Here is a 25942-nt window from a genome sequence, read left to right as displayed (position 1 = left end):
CTGCTGCCTTTGTCTCTCAACCTTCTCCTGCCAAGTGTCCTGACCTGTCTGCTGCTCAGTGAAGTGCAAGCTATCCTAGTATAGACAGGAATTAAACTACCAAGGGGCAGGCAGACTGCTCCTGCCAGTCAAACAGCTGGTGGACCTCCCCTGCAATGTCAGAAGAGCCCTTCTCCAAAAAGGGATCCTCTGATTAAAAAAGAATAAAATCAAGACTAGCAGGAGTTTTAATAACCACAGCCATTTTACACCTGGTCTTTAAAGGAAAATAATAATATATATAAAAAAAAGAAGAAATCTATCTATGATTTGGAGTTGTGCTTTCAGAAGGAGAATCCAAGGAGACTGCAACCTTCAAACAGTAGCAGTGTTACTGCAGGATCAACTCTACAGCTCTCTAGGCACACTTCTGGACTTTCAATAGAATTTGACAGCTAGGGACTCAAACTGACCTGGACTTCACTGTTTCTTAACCACTGTCTTCACAAACAGAATATACTGCTAAGTCCAAAAGTTACAAAGGAAAAATAGTTAAAATAAGAATAAAAAAAAATAAAAAAGTGGGAGTATCCTAAAATGAAGATACTGGCTCGAAATTTGTTCATTTAATATAAGTAGAGGCTAGAGTTCTATTTTCACCTACACTGTGATTTTTTACCTCCTTCTTCCCGGTCCTCCTTACTTACGAACTGGTACTACAGCCTGCATCTCCTCCCCTTTCCCTGCTGCTGTGGGGAGCAGCATCCAGGGAGCTCTGGCTCTAGGGATACAATGTTCCTGAAACAGTCTTCTCTTCCAGCCATCAGGAATTTGGGTACCAGCTTGCTCAGGCCCATTCATCACACTGATGAAAAGGAGAAGGGCTTTTCCTCCAAGAGCAACATTTCCTGTGGATGTGGGGAGAGGCCTCCCTGTCCTTAGCAACAAGTCTAAAAGAGGGCTGTTTTTCAGGAAAAAAGTTCTTACTCTACTGAACAAAGCTAGCACAGCCATGTCTATTACTCAAATTATCTGCAATTAATTTATTTCCATTTTAAATAATTTCTTGATCAAATTAGTTTTCCATTGCTTACAAGGCCTCTAGGTTCCCATAATCCCTTTCCAATCCCTATACGTGGACATGTTTCTTCAAAATACATTCAAATTTTGAAAACCTTTTACAGCAAAATTAAGTAGAGACAAAAGACAGTGAAAATGTCTTATGAAATTGCTGATAAGACACAGAAAGCCATTAAAGCCCTCGTATGAACAGAGTCAGTACAGTCTGTAGCACAGTGAATAAATGACCACTAAGAAATATTCCAAGTCCTTTTATGCACAACTCAGCAAAGATAATTAACTGTATAATTATGTGAGGGCAAAAGAGGGAGCGTAGCAATGCTTTAATGCTTGAAGCACAACACTGCAACTTAACAAAAGACAGCATTAAAATATGGCTGTATTAGCATCTCCATTTAGCCCTTTGTTTCCCCTTCAAAAAGCCAAGCTGTAAGTATGGCTCACTCGTGTGTAGAGCCTCTTCTGACCAAACATTTGCTTGTTGAATGCTTTATACAAAGAAATCTGTAAAACTCCTTAATTTTTCATTGAGTATGTATACACTAGAGTAAGCATTCATTTATAACAAATTCTCTGTCAGACAAAAAAAATCTTATTTCTTTACAGATGTTGCATACAGAAATTCTGCACTAGAATGTTGGGTAACACAGTATCTTCATGCACTGGTTATTTTATTTTCTTCTTTTCTAGCATTCCATTCAAATGCCATTCTAAAGTGCATTTAAACAGATATTGTCTTCTAATTACATTTCCTTCTTGATATTTCATCCTATAAATGCCAAAAAATAGTTTACTATTATATTAGCCTGTACTCAACAGCGATATCACTAGGCCACAGTTTATGGTTTCATTCTGAATTACTTTATAGTTTCTATCACAAAAATAGGACTTTCAGTTGGCTGGTGTCTTGGGACCTCAGTTTCACTCAAATTAGAAAAGTTTACTGAAATACTCCAAAGAGGAAGAAAGAATAGCCTTTTATTTCTACTTTGAATAAAGTGAAGAGCAGAGCCAAAATACCAGGAGGTCAGCTCACACACCTCTATGATGCATCATAAAAAAAAAAAAGCAAAAGGCCAAAGCTTTCCATTTTTGGTGTACCAGTTACGTCTAAATCAGCCCAACAAAGGGGGAAGTTTACCAAAATGTATTTGTACTAATAGAATTTGAGATCTGAATAGTAGATATGTAGCATAACAATATCAGATACAGTATTTAATACAAAGAAAACCTTGGATTCTAGTTTAATAAGTACTCAATGTTTTATTTCATGCAGAAATGCCTACATATGTGCCAAGAGGAACTACTGAAATAAGCTCAGTTTTAAAAGATTATTTCACTGTGTAATTGCCGAAGAGAATTTGACAGTGTGTCAAGGTGGAGTGGTAGTATTTTAGTACCAGACCTTAATAGTTGATATCAGAGCCTAGTATCTTACTAATTTACAGCCTTACTTTTCTGATCCCCCTTTGTTTTTGCAATATTAACTCACAGCCGAAGTGCAAAACAGGAACATGACTTGTCCCATTTACAGATTTACACACAACTGGGGAGCAAAAGTATGGCATTTTTCAAGCACCACTCATAGCCTAAGTGTCCAGTAGCAGGTTATTCTCACACCTTCAAAAAAGACAAAACTCTTGATTTTCAGCCTTTCTTCTTCTGTGGTTTGAGTTAGAAATCCCAACACTACATTAGTTTTACCTCAGGAACTTCCAAACTATTCTAAAGTAATTCCACAGGGACAGTTTTCCAGATGCAAATAAAGTTCACATTTAGCATAGACCCCCTTTCTAAGCAGATAAGTACAAATCAGAATAAAGCACTTGTTTCCCTCCATATGAAATTACAGTACTAGATTTCAGACTTTACCATAGCAACAAGAGCTTCAGTTTTTACCTCTGCCTGGTTCTTTCCCATTTTTTATCATCATCTCACAGAAAAAAAAAAAAAAAACCACTTGCACTGTGACTTGAGATATTGTTGGCCAAATTTTATTTCCATGTATCGTCACTTCATTTTAGAGTTGCCACACATTACTGATTGCGGGTATTATTGTCTTACACTAATGTTTAAAGGCCCCAAGCTATGCTGGACAGCTATGTATGTTTAATAAATGAAAGTCCTTAGCCTGAAAATACAACAGTCTAATTTAAGCAGTAAGAGAGTGTAACAGGAAGACAAAACTAGACGGCTGGCTATCTTAGAAGTGTCAGGAATATATTGCATATAGTAGGTATCACTCATTTTTGTATTTATTAAGCATATAATTCTAATTTAAGCTCTAAATGTAAACTTTAAAGAGTCACTCTTGCTTTTATCTTGAAAAGTGTGTAATTGTTACATTATACACTGTGAGAACATGTGTAACCTTGACAAATGTGAAACTGAAAATCTGAGCTTTAATCTTTGTAATATTTTCTCCAACATCCTGTTTCTAAATGAAGTGGGGCTGATTTCCAATTACGCAGTTTTAAGTGCCTGCCTATCAAATTAATCAGAAGATCACATTTGAAATCACTTTGTTTAGATACATAAAAATGCCTGGAAACTGGAGTCTGACAATACTAGTTTGAGATACTTACGAGCTATTAACTGTAAACTTAAGAATCCAGAGGACTTCTCTTTGTTTTTTAGCTGAGCCGGTTAAGAGACGTCTTTGTAAAGCTAAAGCACATAGCAAGCAGCAATAACTTTTCTACCCTCCAGTCACAGTAATTCAAAGTGATCCTGTAGCAGAGCCTTTTAGGAACTGTTTACCAGTAAGCAAATGTTAAAAGAATTAACTAGCTCATTCAGTATACTTAACTCAGGAAGGCCGTGGTTTTAAGACATGGATCTAGGAATTTATCACAACAATGAAAACCAGCTTACTCAAACTTTGATGGAATCTTCTCCTAGAGCTGATAACTGGTTTGCATATTAACTTTACTGGGGAAAAAAAAATAAACTCACAATTTTTGTTTAGCTTGAAGAGAAAGCTCTGGGGAGACCTTAAAGCAGTCTTCCAGTACATAGGGGGGGCCTAAAAGAAATCTAGAGAGGGACTTTTTACAAAGGCATGTAATGACAGGACAAGTGGGAATGGCTTTAAACTGAAAGAGGGGAGATTTAGATGAGATATTAGAAATAAGTTCTTCCCCATGAGGTTGGTTAGGTGCTGGCACCGGCTGCCCAGAGAAGCTGTGGCTGCCCCATCCCTGGCAGTGTTCAAAGACAGGCTGGATGAAGCTTTGAACAACCTGGTCTAGTGAAAGGTGTCCCTGCTCATGGCAGAGGGGGGTTGGAACTAGATGATCTTTAAGGTCCCTTCCAACCTAAACCATTCTATGATTCTATGATTTTAATATGGTGATGGAACAGTACAAGACCTTGAGAGACCTAAATGAAGCATTTGCAAATACAGAAATATTATTAAGGCAGAAAGCAGAACCCTAGGCAGTTTTTCCAGAGTTCTTAAAATCGGTGAACAGCTGCCCTCAAATGGATAAAGCAGAGCACTGCAACATTTTAAAAGTCACTTTCTCAAAATACCAGTATTACAATAATCCTTTGAAAATATTTGATAAATTACTTCCTAAAAAATATTTTAGTAAGCTCTGCACAGCTGTAGCATACAGAATGCACTGTAATTTACATTATACACCATCCTTATTGCTCCCTTGATATTCATGCTGGTCCCTACCCAGCATGATACAAAGAGCAAGAACCATTTTGTTAGCGAAGAAAGAAAGTCTTTATTACACTAGTAGCTACTCATATGAAGTAACTATGGTCCCAAGTTAATTTATGTGAGGGGTTTCTGATACTAGTATATAAATAGTTCCTAAATGATACAATGCACATTAGCCTGCTGTGTACAGGCAAACAAATAAGCTGTATAGAAAAAAGGCACTGCTGTACAAAACTAGCTACAACTGTATTAGTAATGCTGCACAGAAAATATATTGCTCTGAAGAATCTATCATATTCAAGTTTACCTAAAACAAAAATCTTCATGCATAAGAAAACATGACCTAGACACCTGAAAAAAGGTATGGAAGGAATTAAAGGAGAGGATCATTTTGACCTCACAAGATCAGAACTTCCTAAGAAATGTACACTTGAATAGTACACAGAAAGAGGAAAAACTACTAGTAATATATGTGAACTGATGGCTTTCTCAGTCCTTCACAAAAAACCTCCAAAACCACAAATGCAGACCAGGTGAGATTGTCATGCCAGTTCAAATTGCGCTTGAATTACACTATGGCCTCTCCAAGCCCTTAATGATCCCAAAACATCAGGGGACCTACAAGGAGTCATTCTGACCATTCCAGCTATAGCAGAGCTTTCATTTCAGGCTGATGCCTTACTGTGAGTTTTGATGAATAAATGGCTTCTATAGTATAAACTAAGGAACAAATGACAATTGAATCTTTTTACATGGTCAGAGCAAACCCCAATTCCACATGGTTTCAATAGTGTCTAACCAGGTGATGGTCATCTGGTAGACTCACCTCTCAGCAGATGCACTAACAAATCCCTCCATTTCCTACCTACCCTCTAGTCACCTTGAAATTTGTATAATATTAATATCTCTTTGTAAAATTGTGTGAAAACTTGTCAAGAGATTATAAACTCTAGAAAGGAAGAAACACAATGACAGGCATACTTCTCAACTGCACAAGCTTTGTTTTCTTTGGCAACAAATCTTAACAACACAGTTAAGAAGAATTCAGATTTTCTTAACTTGGGATTCACACAGATATTTCCTGATCATAATTCTGGCTCTGGAATCATACTGAGGCATGGTCACTGATAACTACTGTGGTGAAAGAAGTTTGTATCTAATACAAAACAGACTCTTTAAACTTCTTGCCATGAAAAGGCAAGGAGGAATATGCCTTTTACAGCTGCTGGTGGAAGACGTACAACTTGTATGCCATTCATATATTGAAAAAAAAATATAAAAATTCAAACAAATAAGACAAGGATAATGGTAAAGCTGCTGTCTAGAAACATACTTCACATTCCACAAGACAGCTTTCCACAGAAATCTACTAGTAGAGGTCAAAGAAGATATGAAATATCATGTATAGCATCAAAGGGGAAATCATCAGATTAACATACCTACCTGACATTTTTCATGACTATGTGCATACTCATTTTTCATGACTATGTGCATACTCATACCTCTTTAAGCATCCTGGTATCTAAGTGTGGGCAAATGGAGAAATTAAATCATATCCAAATTTGACCATTTAACAAATTTGATTTGCTCTAATACTTGTGTACAGCATTTAACTACACTAGCCTTGCCTGCTGGGAAACCCAAGCAGTAGGCCAGACTTATCAACAGCAAGGGTTCATTAGTTACAGCTTCTAACTGTAACCACCAACATAAGTGAGTTTGAATGACCCTCAGTAAAAATATAACAGTCTCCACCGGATTTGTTCGATCCCACAGCTGATCTTCTTTGAAGCTGAAACAGGCAAAACAGGCCTGGAGATTCTAGAGGCAAAAAGTAGAGTAGCACCTCCCCTCCTTACTCCAGCCATATTATTTCAAACTCTTCCTTAAACTAGCTGTGGAATGTGTCACACCTGTGAGCTCTGAATTACTCCAGTATGTAGGATACCTGAAAATCCTTCATTTTTGTGGTTACTCAGTTATTTTTTCACTAGATTAGGAAATGTAAACAGCTCACAAAGTGGACAGATACATGATGAGACAAACAAGACAATTAGCAAAAGTATGTGGAAGTGGGAAGTAGTCAAGACCTTCATCTTTGGGCAAAAAATGAGCTATGAGATCACCTCTCTTTGTCCATGGATCCCTTCGCATGCAATACTGGTCCCACAGAGACATCAATGATAAGTGCTTCCTAGGCATTTAAACAAATAGAGAATTTCATTTTGAAAGAATGGGAAGGGAATATGCAAGTACAAGCAGCTATAGGCATGAGATCTGCCCTAAGTCATGACAAATTACAGGGGCCCACTTGCACAAACTAACTTTTTCTGAAGTCACATTAAATGTTTATGCAAGAAAGACTTTATAATATCAATACTAATGATACTACCATATTGTTAAAACATACACGTAGCCATGTGTTAATTCCAACCATATTTAGACATCCCTGTAAGTGCACACTACCATTTGTAACTAGAGGGCTATATTACTTGTGTTTACTCCACAAGCCCCATGACTTTATTTACTGTACTATGAGCTCTTGTTGTCATTGTCCGTTCTGTTGGAGTTTGTTGGGTTTTTTAAATTATTCTCTTTAAAGCATGTGTCTTCATTTCTTCATTAAACATTTCAGAAAATATCCCAGGTATGCAGCAAGAAATCCAGCTGCATCATTTTGTGTTTTACAAACATTCCAGAAATGCCTGTTTAGCCCTCACTGACTATAATATAACTTGTTGGATAAGCAAGTTTAACTCTTTGGTCTAGGCAGAATTGTACCAGCTGTTAAAAAGTATTGCTACAGCTGTTCTACAGGAATTTATTTGCTGACCACTTATTCATGCTGTTGTTGCACCTTTAAATAAAGCTGAGACAAGAATTAAGAACTACAACAACAGGTAGGGAAGTCTTGCAATACTTAACGCTGGATTAAAATGCAAGTCAAATTCCCAACTGAGGATAAGCTGGGGGAAGGGAAAGCAGGTGCTTTACCAGTGAAGCTGCTTTTATGAGAAAGGAATATAGGAAACTAAAAAATCAGTTTTCCATACAGTAAATCAGCTTATCACTGTATCACCTTTCATGCAAAATTCAAGACTTTAAAAGAGAAATTCTCTACTTATGTACATATATATGCAAAATATACACAAGGCTGTACCAAAATATTTAAATGATTACTAGTTCCTGAATAGTGTCCAAAAAGTACTGCCAAAAATTAATTTTAGATTTCAAATTTTCTTCCTTCCTACATACTAAATGGGAAAAGAAGCAATTTCCAAACTTCAGAAAGGTGCTGTCACCTATTCTGTCACCAATACACCTTAAAAAAAATATATATATATATTCTTTTCCTTCCATAGCAAAAAACACATCTGTCCAGATACCATTTATTCAGCATTTTTGAAAATTCCTCTTGTATAAAGCCTTACAACACAGTAATGCTGTTCATATTAGCAATATTATCCACTGCCAAAGTAAAAAGCTGAACAATGCCAAGTATTACATTTTGTACATTTAAAGCAATACAGAGGAAGGTTTATTTTGATACAAGATGGCATTTTTCTTACTAGAACTGTAAAATACACATATCCAACAAATGCAACAACTGACTGTTTCACTGGCATTCATTTGATACCACCAAATTAAGCTATATAATCCTTTTCAGCTGGTTAATAGCATACTGTAAAGGGGTGTGAAGCTATTTATAAAGCTCAAGGTATGTGAAGTAAAGAATGCCCAGACTACAAAAAAAAAAAACAGGTAGCCTATGGAAGGGCTTGCACTGTTGGGTGGTAGGGTTGCCACCTTGATCTTTTATTTGTCCATTCTTTCCCTTCCTCTCCCCCTTTTCTTTCCTTTGGAGAGGGAGGGGGAGCCTTGCCTGTATTTTTAACAGACATTGGCTTTATCTGATTTGTTCTAACATCACTTATTATTTAAAATGCTTATAAGTATTTAATAGAAATAGACTTTTCATATATGGACAACCAACTCGAACTTTGAGTTTACTGCTTGTCTGATACTCTGATTTCAAATCCTACCAGCAGAGAAATGCAGTGCAACAGTACCAAATTCTGACTGGCACAGTGTAGAAAGTTTCAAAAGTCTGTCACCCAAAACAGATACACAAGCATATATATGTAATCACACCATTTAACGTACTTGCTGTAGGTCATGTAATACCAGTAGTTTACACCAAAGCCAAAAATTGTGCTGATGGGTGAATGCCTCAGGGTACCAACTGAAAGTGTCCTTGCTTTGGGTGAAGTCCAGCTTAAAGAAAAGGAACAATGTTATTATATTTGGCATAAACAAGGGATTCATAACAAATTATTTTAAGTCTCATTTCTTCCATTTAGCTGTGTCACTGCCAGTTTCTTAATTTCATTTGTACTTATTCATGTTAATTCAGTTAATTATTATCAGTGTGTTTTAGAATATCTGACCAAGAGATTAGAACTGAAGGAATAATGACATTGGTAAAAAGAATGTTCATTATTTGTTATCTTTTAATTTTTTTTTAGTACTTAACATATTTGGGTCAATAATGATCGTGGTAACTGCCATCCCTAAGGGACACTCCATAATTTTAGTGAGTAGAACAAAGGGTCTCCTACTCACTTTCAAACACAGATAACCAGTGGCTGGATGACATAAGAATAAGAATGTGATTTGGACTTACATGAAACATTGCTCATACTTAATAATAGTAGTGACTTCTGATGATGAATAAGGTGGAATTTATCCCTCTGCTAGCAATCTGTGGTAGCAGTAGGTACATTTTCCACTTCAGCAAAGACACCAGGGATTGAACAAATTTATTAAAATTTTATAAGCATTAACAGAGTAATATTTCATGACACAGCTGAAAAGCATTGCCACTCTTTCCCAAGACTGACTGACACTGAATATTACTAAAACTTAATAATTTGCTCCTTTCATATTTTGCAAGATATGATCAGGTAGTAAAGTCAGTAGAGAACATCAGCTTCCAGTAAAAACAAACATAAAAAGAAGACTCTATACAGAAGTAGTTGGTTTGGACCACCTTGACTTGGGATAGAAAACTCTGCACTCCTTTAGTAATTGTGTCCTTCTCAGATCCTCTCCTTCTTCCCAATTCTTGTTGTTACAAACTAAAGAAACAAAACTTAAAATCAGCAAGAAAGGGAGAACAGAAAAATAAGACAGAAGTAAGAACAGATGCCTGATAGCAATGTTTTCCAATTGTATTTCAGTGACTATTATAGATATCCAACCTACACACAAGAACTCATGATCTTCACCTTTAAAATCTCAATACCAATTAACTATATGCAAAATTACATCATAAGTTGTACTCGACAGAGTCAATGCACACAAAATTTCATAGAGAGTTTTGGGGGTTTTCTGGGTTCTTGGTTTGTTGGGGTTTTTTTAACATAACATTTACAGTAATTTGGTGAATCCTGAACTTGTTTGAATAGGAGAGAATGGGTGGAACTCTGGCAAAATCTGCATGAAGTTGAAGTTCACACAGTGTTTCCTTAACTATGCTATGGACAAGAAGGGAGAAGACGCTTGCAATGAAGAGAACAGCTTATAGAAACACTGGTTCTAGGTTTTATAGGGATTTTTCCAAGAGAAGTTTCACCAATGAAAAAAACTGTAAAACATTCACACATGACCTAAACAAAACAGCAGACTAATAAATCACACAAAATGCATGTAATATCATTACTACATAAGCATAGCTTCATCTGCGGATCAGACATGACATACTACCAAACAAAACCAGTTCATGTGTCAAAAATCATTCTTTGGTAATAGTCATAAGATGTTGTCTGTTCAAACATTCTGCTAAAACAGCTTGGAAATTTGTTTTTAAGCACTCTGCCTGTTCAGAAATTATTAAACTAGCAATGAAATTCGCATTGTCTAGTTTTCCTCTTGATAATCAAGAATTTGTAAAAATATGTAAATTATTTTACTGTGCAGTTTGCTGAATAGCAACATGTTCTGCAGATAATAAAAAGCCTGCCATAGAAAGGCCATGCTGCTATTTCACAGATTATAGTAAGCAAGAAATGTGTCAGGAAAAAATGTTAGTCCTGCAGCAGCTGTTACACATGATTCTGGTCCTCAGATCACCTTCTTTTCCTCTGATCCTCTAAGCTAATTTCAGATCTCATAATTTTGTAAGTATGAGCCACCAGTAAATACAAGAAATGCACTGACAGTATCTTATATTTTTAAACATACACTTCAAATTCTTAGCCAAAAGAGTATTTAACATCAGTCATTTGGGAAGTTTGGGAAGGGGAGGGAGGGAGGAAGGGTACTGAGGGTGTCATCAAAACTGAAAACTAACTCACCAGAAGAAGTTTTACTTTCTTCACATTTTGATTCACCATTTGCATACTATTTTTCATAACCAGTAATATCAACTTCAGTTAAGCCCCAAAAGGTGAAGCAGCTTAAAACTGACACTTGGAGCAACAGCATCGACTGATAAAATGCTCAGTAAATACAGCTGTATCACTACAATCTGGAGACATTTGGCTAACAATCACATCAGGCAACAGCACCTGCCACATAGTTGAGAACAACATAAGGAACAAATGGAATATTTAAGTGGGGTAGAGCCCCCAAATGTATTTCTTAGACAAGCCATGTATGCCAACAGGGTAAGCATATTCAAAGTATTCCAAGCACATTTTCATAATTTTTACTTCATAATGTTTGGGTTTTTTTCTTCTTTTGGTGGATTTTAGTTTTTGTGTTGCTTTTTAAAAAAAAAAAAAAAGCTCATTTTCATTTTGAGAACAAAGGTGTAAAGACCACGTACATGCCTAACTTACACAGACCTGAAATCCTGTGAAAAAGTGTGCAATGAGACACACTGCTGCAGACAGTTATCCTGAAAGTATCAATTTAGCTTATTCTATACCAAGTAAACTGATATTGCAGTTTGAATAACACAGGCAAGTTCCTTTCCAATATTTACCTTTAAGGAGCTTCATAGGCCAAGGAACTAAAAACGAAAATTCAATACAACCTTGTGGCCAACACATCAATTCTGGGAAAATCTAAACCAAGAAGCTATTTCCCTGACCCACATATTACACGTGTTCAGGAAAAACTACTGGACATATCTGTAAGAACCACCAGGAAATAAAAGAGAGGCATACACTCTGCGATGCGTGCTTCACTGCAAAGAAGGTGGAACTGTTCATTAAGTCAGATAATGCACAGACAAATTTGGCACCACCAAAACCTCTGTAGGTTTATTTTCCAGTGTGGCTAGTTGAGATTAATTTCATGACTGGAGTTGAGTAACTGACCTCAGTTATCGGTACATAAACAGAAAATTGCTTGTGTTTTATTCAGCTAGGTCTTCAGTCTAGTAAGCAATCTCTGTAATAGGAAAATAAAAGAATAACTAAATCAGAACTACCGATTTCCACATTAAAAAATGTTCATCTTTCTGTAATTAGGATGGATGTAAATGAAAATCTACTTATTAAATATGATACCTTACTCAAAACTAAGACTGAAATGATCATCAACAATGTTTTCTGTTGAACTACTTTTCTTCCTTCCCAGGCACGGAGATTCTTGACTTTCCTTTCTATACATGATTATTTGCTTCAAAAATTACACATTAGCACTGTCACTTATTTCTGTAGTAGTATTTGTAAAACTTACTGAAAGGTAAGACATCCTTCACTAAGGGAAAGAAAAGAGGATTTATTATGGAAGATTTCCTGTCCTTTGACTGCAAGTAACATTTTAACATAACCGTTAATTACTGGGTATTTCAAGAACTTGGCATGAGAAAGCTGAACTAGATATCTAAGTTTTTAGATAAGTCACTTACTACAAGCAGAGCTCCCATATCAATTAGCGAGCTTCATGTTCCATTTGCAGAGTAGGGAAAATTAGCAGAGCAGCAATTATTTAACACCAGTTTTACCGGCAAATGATGGTGCAGGAGCAATTCTGCTTACCAAAGCCAGAAGTACCAGCTATACCTCTGCAAACCTCACACATTACTTAACACAAGTAAAAGTAGAGCAAGTGAGAAGTACTCTTCAAAAGAAGTTTTGATATTTGTAGTAAAGCAGCATGGTGCAGGTTAGTACAGATGGGGAAGAATCTTGCTATCCAGAGAATTTGAGAATCTGTATTCCTTCCATGGATGCTTTAATATTTAACAAACTACATCCTAATGATAGTTTCATAACCTTTCCAAATGATCCAGCATGTTTGGAACCATCATGAACTAGGTTGTGTAATATATAAATGAGAAAGAAGTCAAAGGTTAAACATGTTGATTGATATTAATCTCAGAGTATAAATATTTCTAATGTTATTACAGTCCAATATAAAAATAAGATTCCTTAACTGAAGGATAAAAACAAAAAAAAAAAAACCAAAAAAACCCCCAAAACACAAAACCCCCCACAAAACAAAAAACCTAACATAAGAATATTCTATAAAACTACAAAACTCCAAAATAACTGTTAAGTAATGCATACGTAATTATGACTGGCAGCTGTAAAGACCATTTATTGCATATACTAGAGTCATGTACTTATCCCAGGGAGAAGTAAGAGGTAAAAAAAGATCCTGCTGAAGGCTTTTTGATTTAGTTCTTTTGGGAGAGTGGGTGTTATTGAGGTTATTGGTTTGTTTGCGGCTGTACAGTTGGGTTGTTTTTTTTTTTGGGGGGGGGAGGTTGTTTGGTTTTGTTGTTGTTTTGTTGGTTTTTACAATCAGAGCTATTCTTAGCATGTATTCTTTTTGACATGGCTTTAGCCATACTGTTACTTAATTTAAAAACTCCTTAAAGCATTAACTGTTAGCAAACTCAGAAAATGAACGGCATGAAGAATCTACACATCCTATGCATGATTCCTGCAGAAAATAAAAATGGGGGAAAAAATTAGAAAAAAATAGGCTTTCTGTAGGATAACGTTTTTCTCTTATGCATGCAGAGCAGCGAACTATACACTGCATTCTTATCACACAAGCCATTTGAAAATGTTTAATACTTACTTTTAAAGGAAACAATCCTACATCATTTCATATACTGGAAACGTATTTCTTCTCAAATAAAAAATACTGAATCCTTCTGTTCCAGTTCTACTTATTCCCCAGACTTAAAAAATACGCTTCAATTTTTTAGCTGCAAGAGCAAGAAAAATCTTTGCAAAGGAACTCTTCACAGGTCTCTACAGGGCTGCAGAAAAGCAATAGCAGCTCCCTCTGCTGCTCAGAAGAGAAAAACGTTGACATGCACTGCTCCAAAACCACAGCCCTATCTACACGGAGCTTTCTAACCTTCACTCAATTACATGTACTGTCTGTACACAAAACAAAAAGGACCAGCACTCCTCTAATCATCCTTTATTCCTCTTACCCCTACAAAGCCTTTCGCTTATTAACATCCTGAGAATAACAGCAGACTTTCATACAGGAGTCCCTTCTCACTTCCCTCTATGCACAAGTGCAAGGTCCTACACCTGGGTCGGAGCAATCCCAGGCACAGCTACAGGTTGGGCAAAAAGGAAATTCATGGTAGTCCTGCAGAGAAGAACTTGGGGGTGTTGGTCGATGAGAAAATGAACATGAGCCGGCTTCAGTGTGTGCTCGCAGCCCAGAAAGCCAACTGTATCCTGGGCTGCATCAAGAGGAGCGTGACCAGCATGTCAAAGGAGGTGATCCTGCCCCTCTACTCTGCTCTCATCAGACCTCAGTTGCAGTATTGTGTGCAGTTCTGGTGTCCTCAACAGAAAAAGGACATGGAACTGTTGGAACAAGTCCAGAGGAGGGCCACGAGGATGATCAGGGGACTGGAGCACCTCCCATATGAAGACAGGCTGAGAAAGTTGGGGCTGTTCAGCCTGGAGAAGAGAAGGCTGCGTGGAGACCTCATAGCAGCCTTCCAGTATCTGAAGGGGGCCTACAGGGATGCTGGAGAGGGACTCTTCATTAGTGACTGTAGCGATAGGACAAGGGGTAATGGGTTGAAACTTAAACAGCAGGGGTTTAGACTGGATCTAAGGAAGAAATTCTTTACTGTTAGGGTGGTGAGGTACTGGAATGGGTTGCCCAGGGAGGTTGTGAATGCTCCATCCCTGGCAGTGTTCAAGACCAGGTTGGATGAAGCCTTGGGTGATATGGTTTAGCGTGAGGTGTCCCTGCTCATGGCAGGGGGGTTGGAACTAGATGATCTTAAGGTCCTTTCCAACCCTAACTATTCTATGATTCTATGATTCTCATCCTTGCAATGCTACAGAATCCCACATGCACTGAGCGATAAGAGCATTTAAGGGCAGTTACTGTGAGATACATGATTTACTGTAAATATATTCATATGCTTATGATGTGGTTAATTGTTATATGACCATTCCTAAGGGGTTCAAGTAATACAAAGTCATCACAGAGCACTGAAAATGGATGCCACAAATACAATGCGATCAGTGAAGAATCAGCATCAAGCTTTCTTCTGTTAGTCCTGCACATATTATTTACTTTGCCCTCCTGTGCTATATAATATTTTTATATTAAAGGCATGGCAACAACTGGAACAAAAATTAACAAACAATAAAGGCTCTGATGAAGTACATGCATGTGAGAAAACTCTAGTCAATTTAATACAACAAAGCATCAATTCTTATCTCTAAGTACAGAAGACACAGGTCATACTTACAGAAAGGAAGGCTCTCAGAAAAAGGCTTGCACATGTAAGACAAATCATTCAAACATGAAATCCCAATGGAATGCTACTGTCAAGACTGATAGTGGCACAGTTTTGTTACAGACACAAGTAAATATAAAGCATGAACAAATTTTATTTGTCCTTGCTACAGTTGCTACTGGAGTTTAATCTCAGTTCTAGTATCTATGATTCAAGATGGATGTTCAAAAATCAGAACATTCAGAGAAATATCATAATGAGAATTAAAAAAACTAAAAATTATATGCCCAGCAGACACAGTGTCCTTATTTACATTTAAGAGACCTTTCAGGAATGAAGTTGATACTGTACTTGGGGAAAGAAGCCCTGCTTATTAAACAGCTCTTTGGTACAACACGAAAATAATAAATTACAATGGTCAAAAAACCCCTCAGGTAACAGGAAGAAAGTAAAGGTGCAGAAATCTCAACCCAGATGATAACTAGCGAACTATTAACCCAAGCTTGAGTTAGATGCACTTTGCTGGACTCTTTCCTGGTTACAAATGGTGAAATTTCTCTAGTTTGTGCAGAAATCAAGACAGAGCAGGACACTTCAAGATTCCTGGGTGAATACAACAAAGGATCTCCTGAATCATCAACCTTCTCATTTCAAGCTGATACTTCAGGTACAGAGTTAAAACTACCTAAAATAAAGCTGCACCATGAATCAAGAATAAGTCCCAAATATGATTTGCTACATATTCCCCAACAGCTCTTGCATGAGCACAGACTGGAGACAAAGGACAACAATGGCTAGCACTGCACCAAAACAATATGCAGAGGAACTATCAGACCACACAGAAATTATGCATCTATAAAAAAAATCTTTCAGACAACTTCCTTCAGGCCAGCCCAGCTTGTTTCAGTTTATGTCAAATACTACTTAAAAAATTAAAGAAAAAATCCTTCATTCATTATTGGGGATGATGATGAAAGCTTCAGAACTGATCATCACTGAAAACTCTGCTCTGCTCTGTCTGTATATAATTTGATTATGGTTATTTACAAAGTAATCCAAAGTTTCTAATTCAGAGACTTAAAAATATATTTTTGAGTGTAAGGATTTCCCACATTAAATATCAAGTCCATACTGGATGCAAGGTGTTACAGAATACTCAGTATGTCATACTAAAACAGGGAAAACAAACACACTGGAATAAAACCAAGAATTTGAGTTGTAAAAAGCCAAGTGAATGACACGAATGTGACAGCATTTCACTCCAAATTAGAAAGCACATATTCGATACCTTGAACAGTAGAATTATCAATGGAAAATATATAATTTACTATAAAATTATGTGATAACCTTGACTTTTAAAAAAATCAAAGATGGGTGTCTAAAATATCTCAACTGACAAGTGAATTACACATTAATCGCTATTAACAAAACCATATTTCTGCAGCTTCCAGAAGCAAGCATTCATCCTATTTACATGTTCTAGTGCATCTTCAAGACTGATTCTCCATCTCTGTACATTTATGTTAACACTTGAACACATAGGGAACCCTGTCAAATTACATTACCATATTTTTGTGGGTTTGTTTTTCATCAGGTGTTCTGGGTGTGATTTTTTTTTTTAAGTGCATTGTAAAAATTTGAGAGGGTTTTGCCATTTTGTTTCTTGAAAGGTGAGAAAAAGCTAGGTGTTCTACTACCAATTAATGATTAAGGAAAAGAAATCAGTACACAGGCTTAGGAATACCATTCTTCCACAAGAGCACCTCCTGCCCTTCTTGTTTATTACTCAGGATCAGTGTTTTGATTCTTTCATTTTTCACTACTGCTGAGTTAACACAATTCATCCTTCCTGAAAAATTTTGAACATACGGTGAACTACTAAACTACACTGGAGCTAATACTCCATAACCATTTATTTTATTTTTTTAATCTGTATTTTGTCAATGAACTCATTATTACCATATCTAAATGAACAGGATATTCTCAAAGACCACCACAAACGCACAATTGCTTACCTTCCTTCTTGCCTGCTTTGAGAAGGAAAATATCATAAATAATGTTGAGGGTCTTAAGTGTATGAATTGACATGAATTGATATTTATAAAGAAGCACCTTGTTCTTTTGAACACACTCATTAGATCCCTATTCCTTAAAATATATATGAGTATTTGCTCATGTCAAATGCATGCAAATAATTTTATTAACGGTTAAACCAGCATAATTTTTGTGGACTACATAAATTCTTCATACTGAGCTCTAAGTAGTAAAACCTTTGCTTCATTGTAAAACATTAAGTTAAACATGCAAATAGCTAACCAAAATCTTGAATTAACAAGGACTAAGAAACAAAAAAGCAGTTTCTCACCTTTGTCTTTGCGTAGAATGGCGATGACTGGTGAATGGGCAAGTCCATGAGGCTATTGGAATTTGTGACACTGTTACTGTTAGCGTGTTCATCTTCTCTACTGCTGTCGTCAGACTGATCAAAATCATCACTCTCCTGGTCCATTTCCTCCTCCTCTTCCACCTCCTCCTCTTGATCACCAGTATGTTCATCATCATCTTCTTCTTGGTTACAAGTGGATTCTTCATCCACTGTAATAAGTCTATTGTTATTTTCTTCTAACTGTTCCTGCTGAGACTCGTGCCTGTCATCAAATCCAGGTTCTTCTCCTCCTATCTCCCCATTCCTCCCAATGTGCTGCTCTTCTTGTTGTCGTCTTTGCTGCTGCTCCTCCTCTTCTACAACCCGATTCATCTGCTCCTCATCTACTTGGCTTGAGGAAGCATTACCTCGAAGAGATCCACCAGTTCGTCGCCTCTTGCTGCCCACAGAGAGCAGTTCCTGATTCATTTCCAAAAGCCAGCTTGCTACTTCTTGGACCTTGGCTAGGCTATCTGAAGATGCAAATGCTTTCACATTCTAAGGAGACAAAAAAATAAAAGGTGGGAAATTAGAAAAGCTGTATTATATTAATTAGATAAAGCATTGAAAACTTATTTCAATGTATTACTCCTAGTTTCAAATTCCAAGAAACCAGGAATAATTTGAATGTGACACACAACTGGAGAAACCCATACTGCAGACAACTTGCTAGCAAGTTATTTCTTCTATCAAATAGTCTAATCATGAACTCTGTAAGCACCATATTCTGCAAATTCAGGAGAACTGCTTGCCCTCCCAGAGAATCCACAAGAACCATTAATATTAATGTTAACAAAAGATCCAAGTATGTTATCTGCTAATAATTGGACAAAGATAATATAATTTTCAAATGGCATTTTATTTTTCCTCTTATTTGATTAAAGACATAACATGTATCTCAAAAATTATTAACTGCTTCTGGCCTTATGCCTTAAGAGCAAGCATATTTTCAGGTATAATTTTTAGTTTTAATTCTTGTTACTATGGTATTCTTTCAGATAAATGAAAAAGAGAACAACCACTAAAGCATACAGCCATACCACTCCCAAATCTTAAACTGGCCACACTGATGCCCAGTGGTCTAAAATAGACATCCCTAGGCAGCCTGTGCAGGCCAGAATCAGCTTGTACCTTGCCTGGCAAAAATCACTGCTAGGAATGAAGTTCTCCAAACTCGAAGAAGTGATAAAAATTGTTAAATGAGGCTCAGAGAAGTTAAAAAAAAATACGCCAAAGTTAGGTGCATATTAATAGAAATAAAAAAAAATTAACACAACTTCCAGATTATCCACACATTCGGCTACACATGCACATGCAAACAATACACAAGAACATTGGAATATAACATATTCTAGCTAGATCTTAAATTTGGTATTAGGTTTCTGGCTATATAACCTTTAAGGCTGGCATATCCTGACTCCAGTGCCCCTAGATTAAAGTTATATGCTGATCAAGTCAGACATGAACAACATGTAGTCAAGATTCACATGCACATGAAAACATATGCAAGGAGAAAATAACTAGATTTTTTAATATTTATAGAACCACTGTCCTCTGGTAGCCGTAGACCACACCAAACACTCAGCAGGCTACACTGAGAGAGGGATTCAGATAGCACAACAATACAACACTGGAAAAGAGCATGACTTCTCAGTCTCCTTGGAGCAGGAGCAGTAAAAAAAATTGTGTTTCCGTGAGTACAGGAAGATAAGTCTCCTAACCTCTCCTCCCCTGTCTTCCCCCTCACCCTCCACCCCCTTCTTTATTTAGAAAGTCCTCTATCTTTTATTGTTTAAAAAAACTAATAATAACAATCTCACAACAAAAAACATAGAGCCTTGAATGATGGAGGTGTGGAAGAGAAAAACTCCAACTTTATTCATGACACTTGTGAAAACATTGAACTTATAGATGAAGTGAGAAGAAAGTACCAGAAACCATAGTTCTAAGGTAATTTTCATTGTATGGTACCATGAAAGCCACAGAAACACATTTACAGAGGTTTTTCAAGACCTGCATCGAAAAGGATTTGTAGATTCTGCACATGTGTCCCCAGTTCCTCAAGGAAACGTTATGTAAATACCAAATACATGGTTTTCAAGTTTTCACATATGTACACCTGGATGACAACTGCCCCAAATAAAAACTTACAAGCTCAAAAGCTAAAATCTGTGTTCCAACAAATGCGTCCACCAGCAATTAGCTCCAATCAATGAAGAGGAAGCTAATACTAAAAAGACAATTAAACTCCACACATCAAGGCAAGCACATGATGGAAGCAAGCAGAGCCTGTGCTGACTCCTGCTTTTATGAGTGGAAAAAACACATTAGGACACTGGGGTGCACATGACCCAAACCAAAAGCTAATGACTTCAACCTTGAGAGCAAGGGGCATCAAAAGCAAATGTGTTTGATTTTCTATATATAGTAAGTAGCACTTGAAAAAGAGTGAACTCTTCGTAACATCACAGAGAAATATTTTCACTTAACATTTTTTCCCAAAGCCTGGAAACCTTAGCATTTTGAAGTGATGTTTCATAACTCCATTACATCAAACATCAAATTTCATTACATATGTAATCTGACATTAGTGCAACCTATTTATCAGGTTTGCTACATAGTTTGGGCATTATGAGCTTGACAACACTACATCTTGCTTTCTCATTAAAAATATTTGGGTTTTTTTTAAGTATTAAATAATATGAAAAAATGAGCAATAATAATAAAGACAAAAAAAAAGATATTTATATCTTCACAATCTAAAGAGTTTAGCTTCCACCATGAATGATTCTGTAAATAGCCATGAATAAAGCTTAAAAAGTTTTCATCCACTTTTCCACTACCGACAGCATTGTTCAAATAACATGCCTCAGTTATCAGTTTAGGATAATATAATTTACTTCATAAAACTTCAAATGCTGCATTTGTTTTATTAATTTAATACATAATTTCAATTTGTATCTGTAAGCAACTGATGTGACAGGTCAGCACTGAAATACAGAAGTAATAAAATGCATAATTCTGCTAAGTGCTTAAGTGACAAAAATAACACTATTGTTACTGTTAATGTACCCAAATGAAATTCCAACCAGTTAAGAAAATGAACACACACTAGTACTATTATATCTTTTTAATTATTCCTACATTTTTGTAGTGATTATCAATTCACAAGATTAGCTTCAGTCATAAATGATTTGAGTTTTACTCTGTATTTGCAGAAATAAGCTCAACCTGGGTTTTCCACAAGCCTGTAAAACACATTATCAAAACTTAATTACATCAGAAATCATCAATATGCAAAGAGGTGATGCATTCACTAAAGAACAGATGGATGTACATTATCTGAGAGATTTGAAACATTAAAGCTGCTTTCTGTCATCTAAGTGCTTTCAGAATTAACTACTGTAAGCTAATTCACAAAATGCAGTCATTTTCATATATAAGGTACGTAACAAATAAGACAGGATTATGACTGCAGGAAGAAGTTATTTACAAATCAGCTACCCGAGAACTAAAATGCTGTGTTTTCAGTTAGTACAGTGCCTCCTTCATTTACACCCTCAGAGCCCAAAATGACTCAAAACAGCTAAACTCCAGCAGTTCCATAGAGGTAAGCTGTTGCTTTCCTACCCACCTTAGACCGCAAAGAGATATTTTTAGAAGGACACCAAAACATTGCAGTGCAGTGTCAAGGCTTTGCATAAACATGTAATACTCATTAAACTTGGTCAACAACTCCTAGGTAAGTTTCTTAACACTTGCAGTGGGTCATATGGAAAAGCAAAATGCATGGAATCCCCAAGGAAAATGGAAGTCCCTGGACTCATACAACTGTAAAATCAGAGTTGATGAATGCATCCCCCATACATATACAGAAGATTAAATGCCGCTTAAGCAGAATTCTTTATCCACTAAATTTGCACACAAGACACTTTATAAAAATACCAGAACAGCTGCTCAAAACCACCTGTAAGAAATGCCGAGCAACACTGAGAAACTATAGAGAAAATGCCTCAGATTTATCTACAATAGGTTACATTTTGTACTGAGAGAGGAAAATGACAACTTCACTTCTTGCTTTATTACTGAAATATCTCTGTCCCTCTAGCAGATACAAAAGTTGTTAAACATTTTCTACCTATGAAAACATACTAGTAAGTTAAAATTGTTAAACTGCTGGTTTGTATAATTCCTTTTTTAGCACTTGAAACTGTAAAGAGGAGGGAAATGAGGTGGGGAGGAGGGTAAAGGGTGGGGGCTTTTGTTGTTTTCACAAAGTATACCAGAACTTGAAAAGGTTTTAAAGAATTAGTTTTTAAATTTGAAAGGTAGACTGATTTGAAAACTAATCTAAGTCTATATAAATAACTTGATAAAAAGCTGACATACATTAAATTGAGTAATATGGAACTGAGGTAAATAGAAAGCAAAAAACAAACATCCCACCCAAGCTAAGGATCTCCTATGATTTCATTTTAATATCCCAACCTACCTTCTAAAAGAAAAAATAAAATCCTTACAAGCACACTGGGCCCAAGACTGACCCTGGTGTGTTGGCAACTTAAAGTTAGCTCGTCTTTAGCCAACAGTGCAGTAGGAACAGATGTGCCAAGCTGAGACTCAGCACTCCCATAATAAGGCTCTAGGAAGAGGAAAGAGTTATTTACAGCTATGACCGGTGGGACCTAAACTGACTCTCACAGCTGGAGCACATTATTCATTTTAGTTTTACCCAGAAGGTGCTTGGGCCAGCTGTGCTTTACCTCTCTCTATTGGGGAGCAGGCATGGACAATCAGCAGCTACACTTTAAAGTGTGCTCTGGATCCAAATCCAGACTAAAACATACAGTGCTAATGCACCTAACAATAGCCATACACCTAAGTTACAAGAGAAGAATTTTGCTGTGTTGCACAGGATGGGAAACTCTATAATAGTAATGGACTCAAGTCATACAATTCTGAGTTGAATACATTGTACAAGGAAAATAATAATGCTTTCCATATTTCACTAGCATAAAATGTTGATTAGAGCAAGATTAACATACAGCTGTAAAAAAAGTAATTTTTCATCAAAACAAAGTGCATCATTCATAATACATCTCATTCTACAAGCATGCACGCTTTTCCTAAGAACGCTACTTCTTCCAAGTGTATACACATCTCAGATCTCTCTGTCAGCTCCATTATTCGCACCTCCAAGCTCCAGAACATATCAGCAAATAAAAAGATTCTCCATTTCACCCTGCCCAGCAAAGATCTGCTAACACTTTGTGGAGCAGCACACATTAACTTTTCTGTTGGATTAGTTGTCCTGCTCCCTTTTCCACTCTCCCTAAATACACTTTAACAATCAATTCATGTTGTTTATTCAGTCCAAAACGGCTGAAGTAACCAACATTAAATGAAACTGCCACTCCAATTACTTATGTCAAAAATAAACCTGACAGCACACAAAAACCTAGATTTAGTATTCATTAAGAAAAAACAAGAAATATCACAATTAAAGTTTCCTGTGCAAATTTAGTGAAGCACAGCTGCCTCTAACCTTCTTGTGTGGCCAGTTTTAATTATCCCCATCTCCACCATAACCTGGCTCCAACGCTGTATCTACCTTCTGATGCTTTGTATCAAGCCCTTGGGCCCTGACCTCCTAAATATTTATGAGAAAAGACAATTCCAATTTTCCCACCACACAGAGCCTACTATAAGGTGTCTCTCCCTTCTGTTCACCTAACTTCTACCAACCCCACTATCCTGCTTCAACAGACTTTAGTCCTTCTTTCCTTACTTCATCATCCAAACTTACATTTTTCCCCCAGGATTTCCTCTTAACACAGCTCCCTCTCTAATCCCATGCTTCATTTTTCCAGTTCCTCTTAGCCCACAGTGCTAACTTACAGTCCCAGACACTTTGCTCCATTCTGATCCATTCCCTGCAGACAGTGAAGGGATTCGGATGAGAGACAACAGCTGACAACACCTGGGTAGTAAGAGCGTGGCAGAGCAATGTCCCCCGCTATCAATTTATGGAACAAACACGCAGAACGCATTATAAAGGAAACTTTATTTTAACTCTGGGCTGGAAAGACAAAAGGGTAGGGAGGACCTATCACATAATCCTATCTGTTTTGGTAAACACAGGCAAAATATTTAATAAAGGATAAAATATGTAATAGCACACAAAACCCACCAGAAAACAAGAATACAAAAAGTAGTTCAGGAAATGAGTAATTGCTGCATTAATTTACATATATTTAGCAGGTTTTGAGATGAGTGACATGGAAACATTAGAGGTAGCAGAGAGATTAATAGACCTTCCATGAGCAAGTTTAGAAGAAACCTTGAGCTACAAGCACTCAACATGCTTATTTTTTAGATTATGGTAGGTATTATCACATCAGGACAATCCCAAGCACAACTACACGCTGGGTGGAGAATGGGCTGAGAGCAGCCCTGAGAAGGACTTGGGGGAATGAGTTGATAAGAAGCTCAAGATGACTAGGCCCAGTCTCTTCAATACAGACTCACTTAGCCTTCACAGATAATGAGTGTGGGAAAAGCTGCAAAATGATGCAATATGCTTCCTTTGCTGTGTACAGGCAGGGCACACACAGATTCATCCCATTCCTGTAGGCAACACAACCATCTGCAGGGTTCATGGACATACAAACACCAAATCTGAATGCATTACAGGTAAAATGGATTCCACAGAGTCGCCTTACAAAAGCATGGAATGTCAAGTCTTAATGTTCTAAATCAAAAGCACTTTTCTTCCTCCTTGTGTGTTTTCCACAAGAACAGGACTGCTTGGCTAAAATTTTACACGGAAGAGATAAGCCACACAGAATTCTCGAAGGGGGGGATCAATCTGAGTTAAAGTTGTACAAGTTTTTATCACTCTAGCACAGAGAATCATGCTATAAAATGTATTAATAGAGACCTGGTGACAAAATTAAAGCAATCAATGCACAGCGAGAAGACAGAAAACCACTGATTTTTTCCTGGTAACGTATTTTCTTAATTCATTACTATAATTCTTGTATTTGAAGTGTTAAAAAAGCCTGGATATTCCTTGATTTAAAAAGAAGAAAAATATCAGTGCAATCAGTGCAAACCATTAGTGAACAGTCTGTTACACCAGTTATGTTTTACCTTAAAATCTAATACTTAAGAAGATGAGAATTATTGTGAGATACCATGGTAAGGATGGGGTGGAGGTCAGAGGGAAATGTGAAAGTGACCCATGAAGAAATTGCTGAAAATCTCAATCTTCCACTAGTAAGAAAACTGTATAAAAATAAATTAAAAGTCCCCTTCCTCAAAACCATATTCCAAGTGATAAGTTAGCATCAATACAGTGTTACAGAAGAAGTGGGGAGCTCATATCTGTTTACCAAGAACACTGTTCACACCTTTTAAGCCCCTGAAACCTAAGATCAGCAGCAGAAGTACATACATTACTCCTTATTTTTAATTCTGCATTATTAAGTTTTCATCAGGAAGAGTGAATAGATATAATTTAGAACAAAATCATTTAAATTCCTTGAAAGATATCATGGGAGGCAACAATCCACATTAGGAGGAGATCAGTATTATGACTGATCTTACTGTGTTCATATAAATAATTGTGTTATTTTTAGTAGCTTTATTAATAATGACTGTTATACAGAAGATGGCTGGTTTGTGTTTTCACTAAAAACTCTTTAAAGAAAAAGGATTAAGCTGTAAAATGTGACAAGTTAACTATCATGTGTGACTAATGAAAGGCTTCTCTCCCCTTTTAGCAGAAAAGGGAAAGTAGTAAAAAAAGCTTTGGGTTATTTAAAGCGTGCCAAGTTTTCCAGCAACTATTGAAAACAAAACAGGCAAGTCATCTGCACACAATTTTCAGTTACTTCGTCTTATCCTTTCTGCTTTGGCAACGGTATCATTACTTGGATTCCTGTAATAAATTTTTTATTTCTCTAGATAAGACCTTACCTTGCATAATGATTCTGTTGGGGGGTGGGTGTGTGATTTTGTTGGGGTTTTTGGGTGTTCCTCCCCATCAAATTAGAAGCCTGTACTACTACTGGTAGTGATATAACACAAGCACTTG

General features: G+C 36.7%; 1 protein-coding gene across 3 annotated transcripts in view; it reads right to left on the bottom strand.

The window, feature by feature from the left end:
• The window catches only part of FBXW7 (F-box and WD repeat domain containing 7), a 172808-nt gene that overhangs the window by 80583 nt on the left and 66283 nt on the right, over positions 1–25942 (bottom strand). For 2 of the 3 annotated variants that reach the window (XM_034064549.1, XM_005148949.4), the window contains exon 2: positions 17785–18342. In XM_034064549.1, coding sequence (XP_033920440.1) covers positions 17785–18273 — 489 coding nt within the window. In that variant the 5' untranslated portion in view covers positions 18274–18342. Of the gene's footprint in view, positions 1–9709; positions 9871–17784; positions 18343–25942 lie in introns of those variants that run through there. The other variant, XM_031048732.2, reaches the window with a different exon arrangement.

This window comes from Melopsittacus undulatus, chromosome 7 (assembly GCF_012275295.1).
Source record: "Melopsittacus undulatus isolate bMelUnd1 chromosome 7, bMelUnd1.mat.Z, whole genome shotgun sequence".
In the NCBI taxonomy this organism is placed as follows: domain Eukaryota; kingdom Metazoa; phylum Chordata; class Aves; order Psittaciformes; family Psittaculidae; genus Melopsittacus; species Melopsittacus undulatus.
This window is presented reverse-complemented; position numbering and strand designations above follow the sequence as displayed.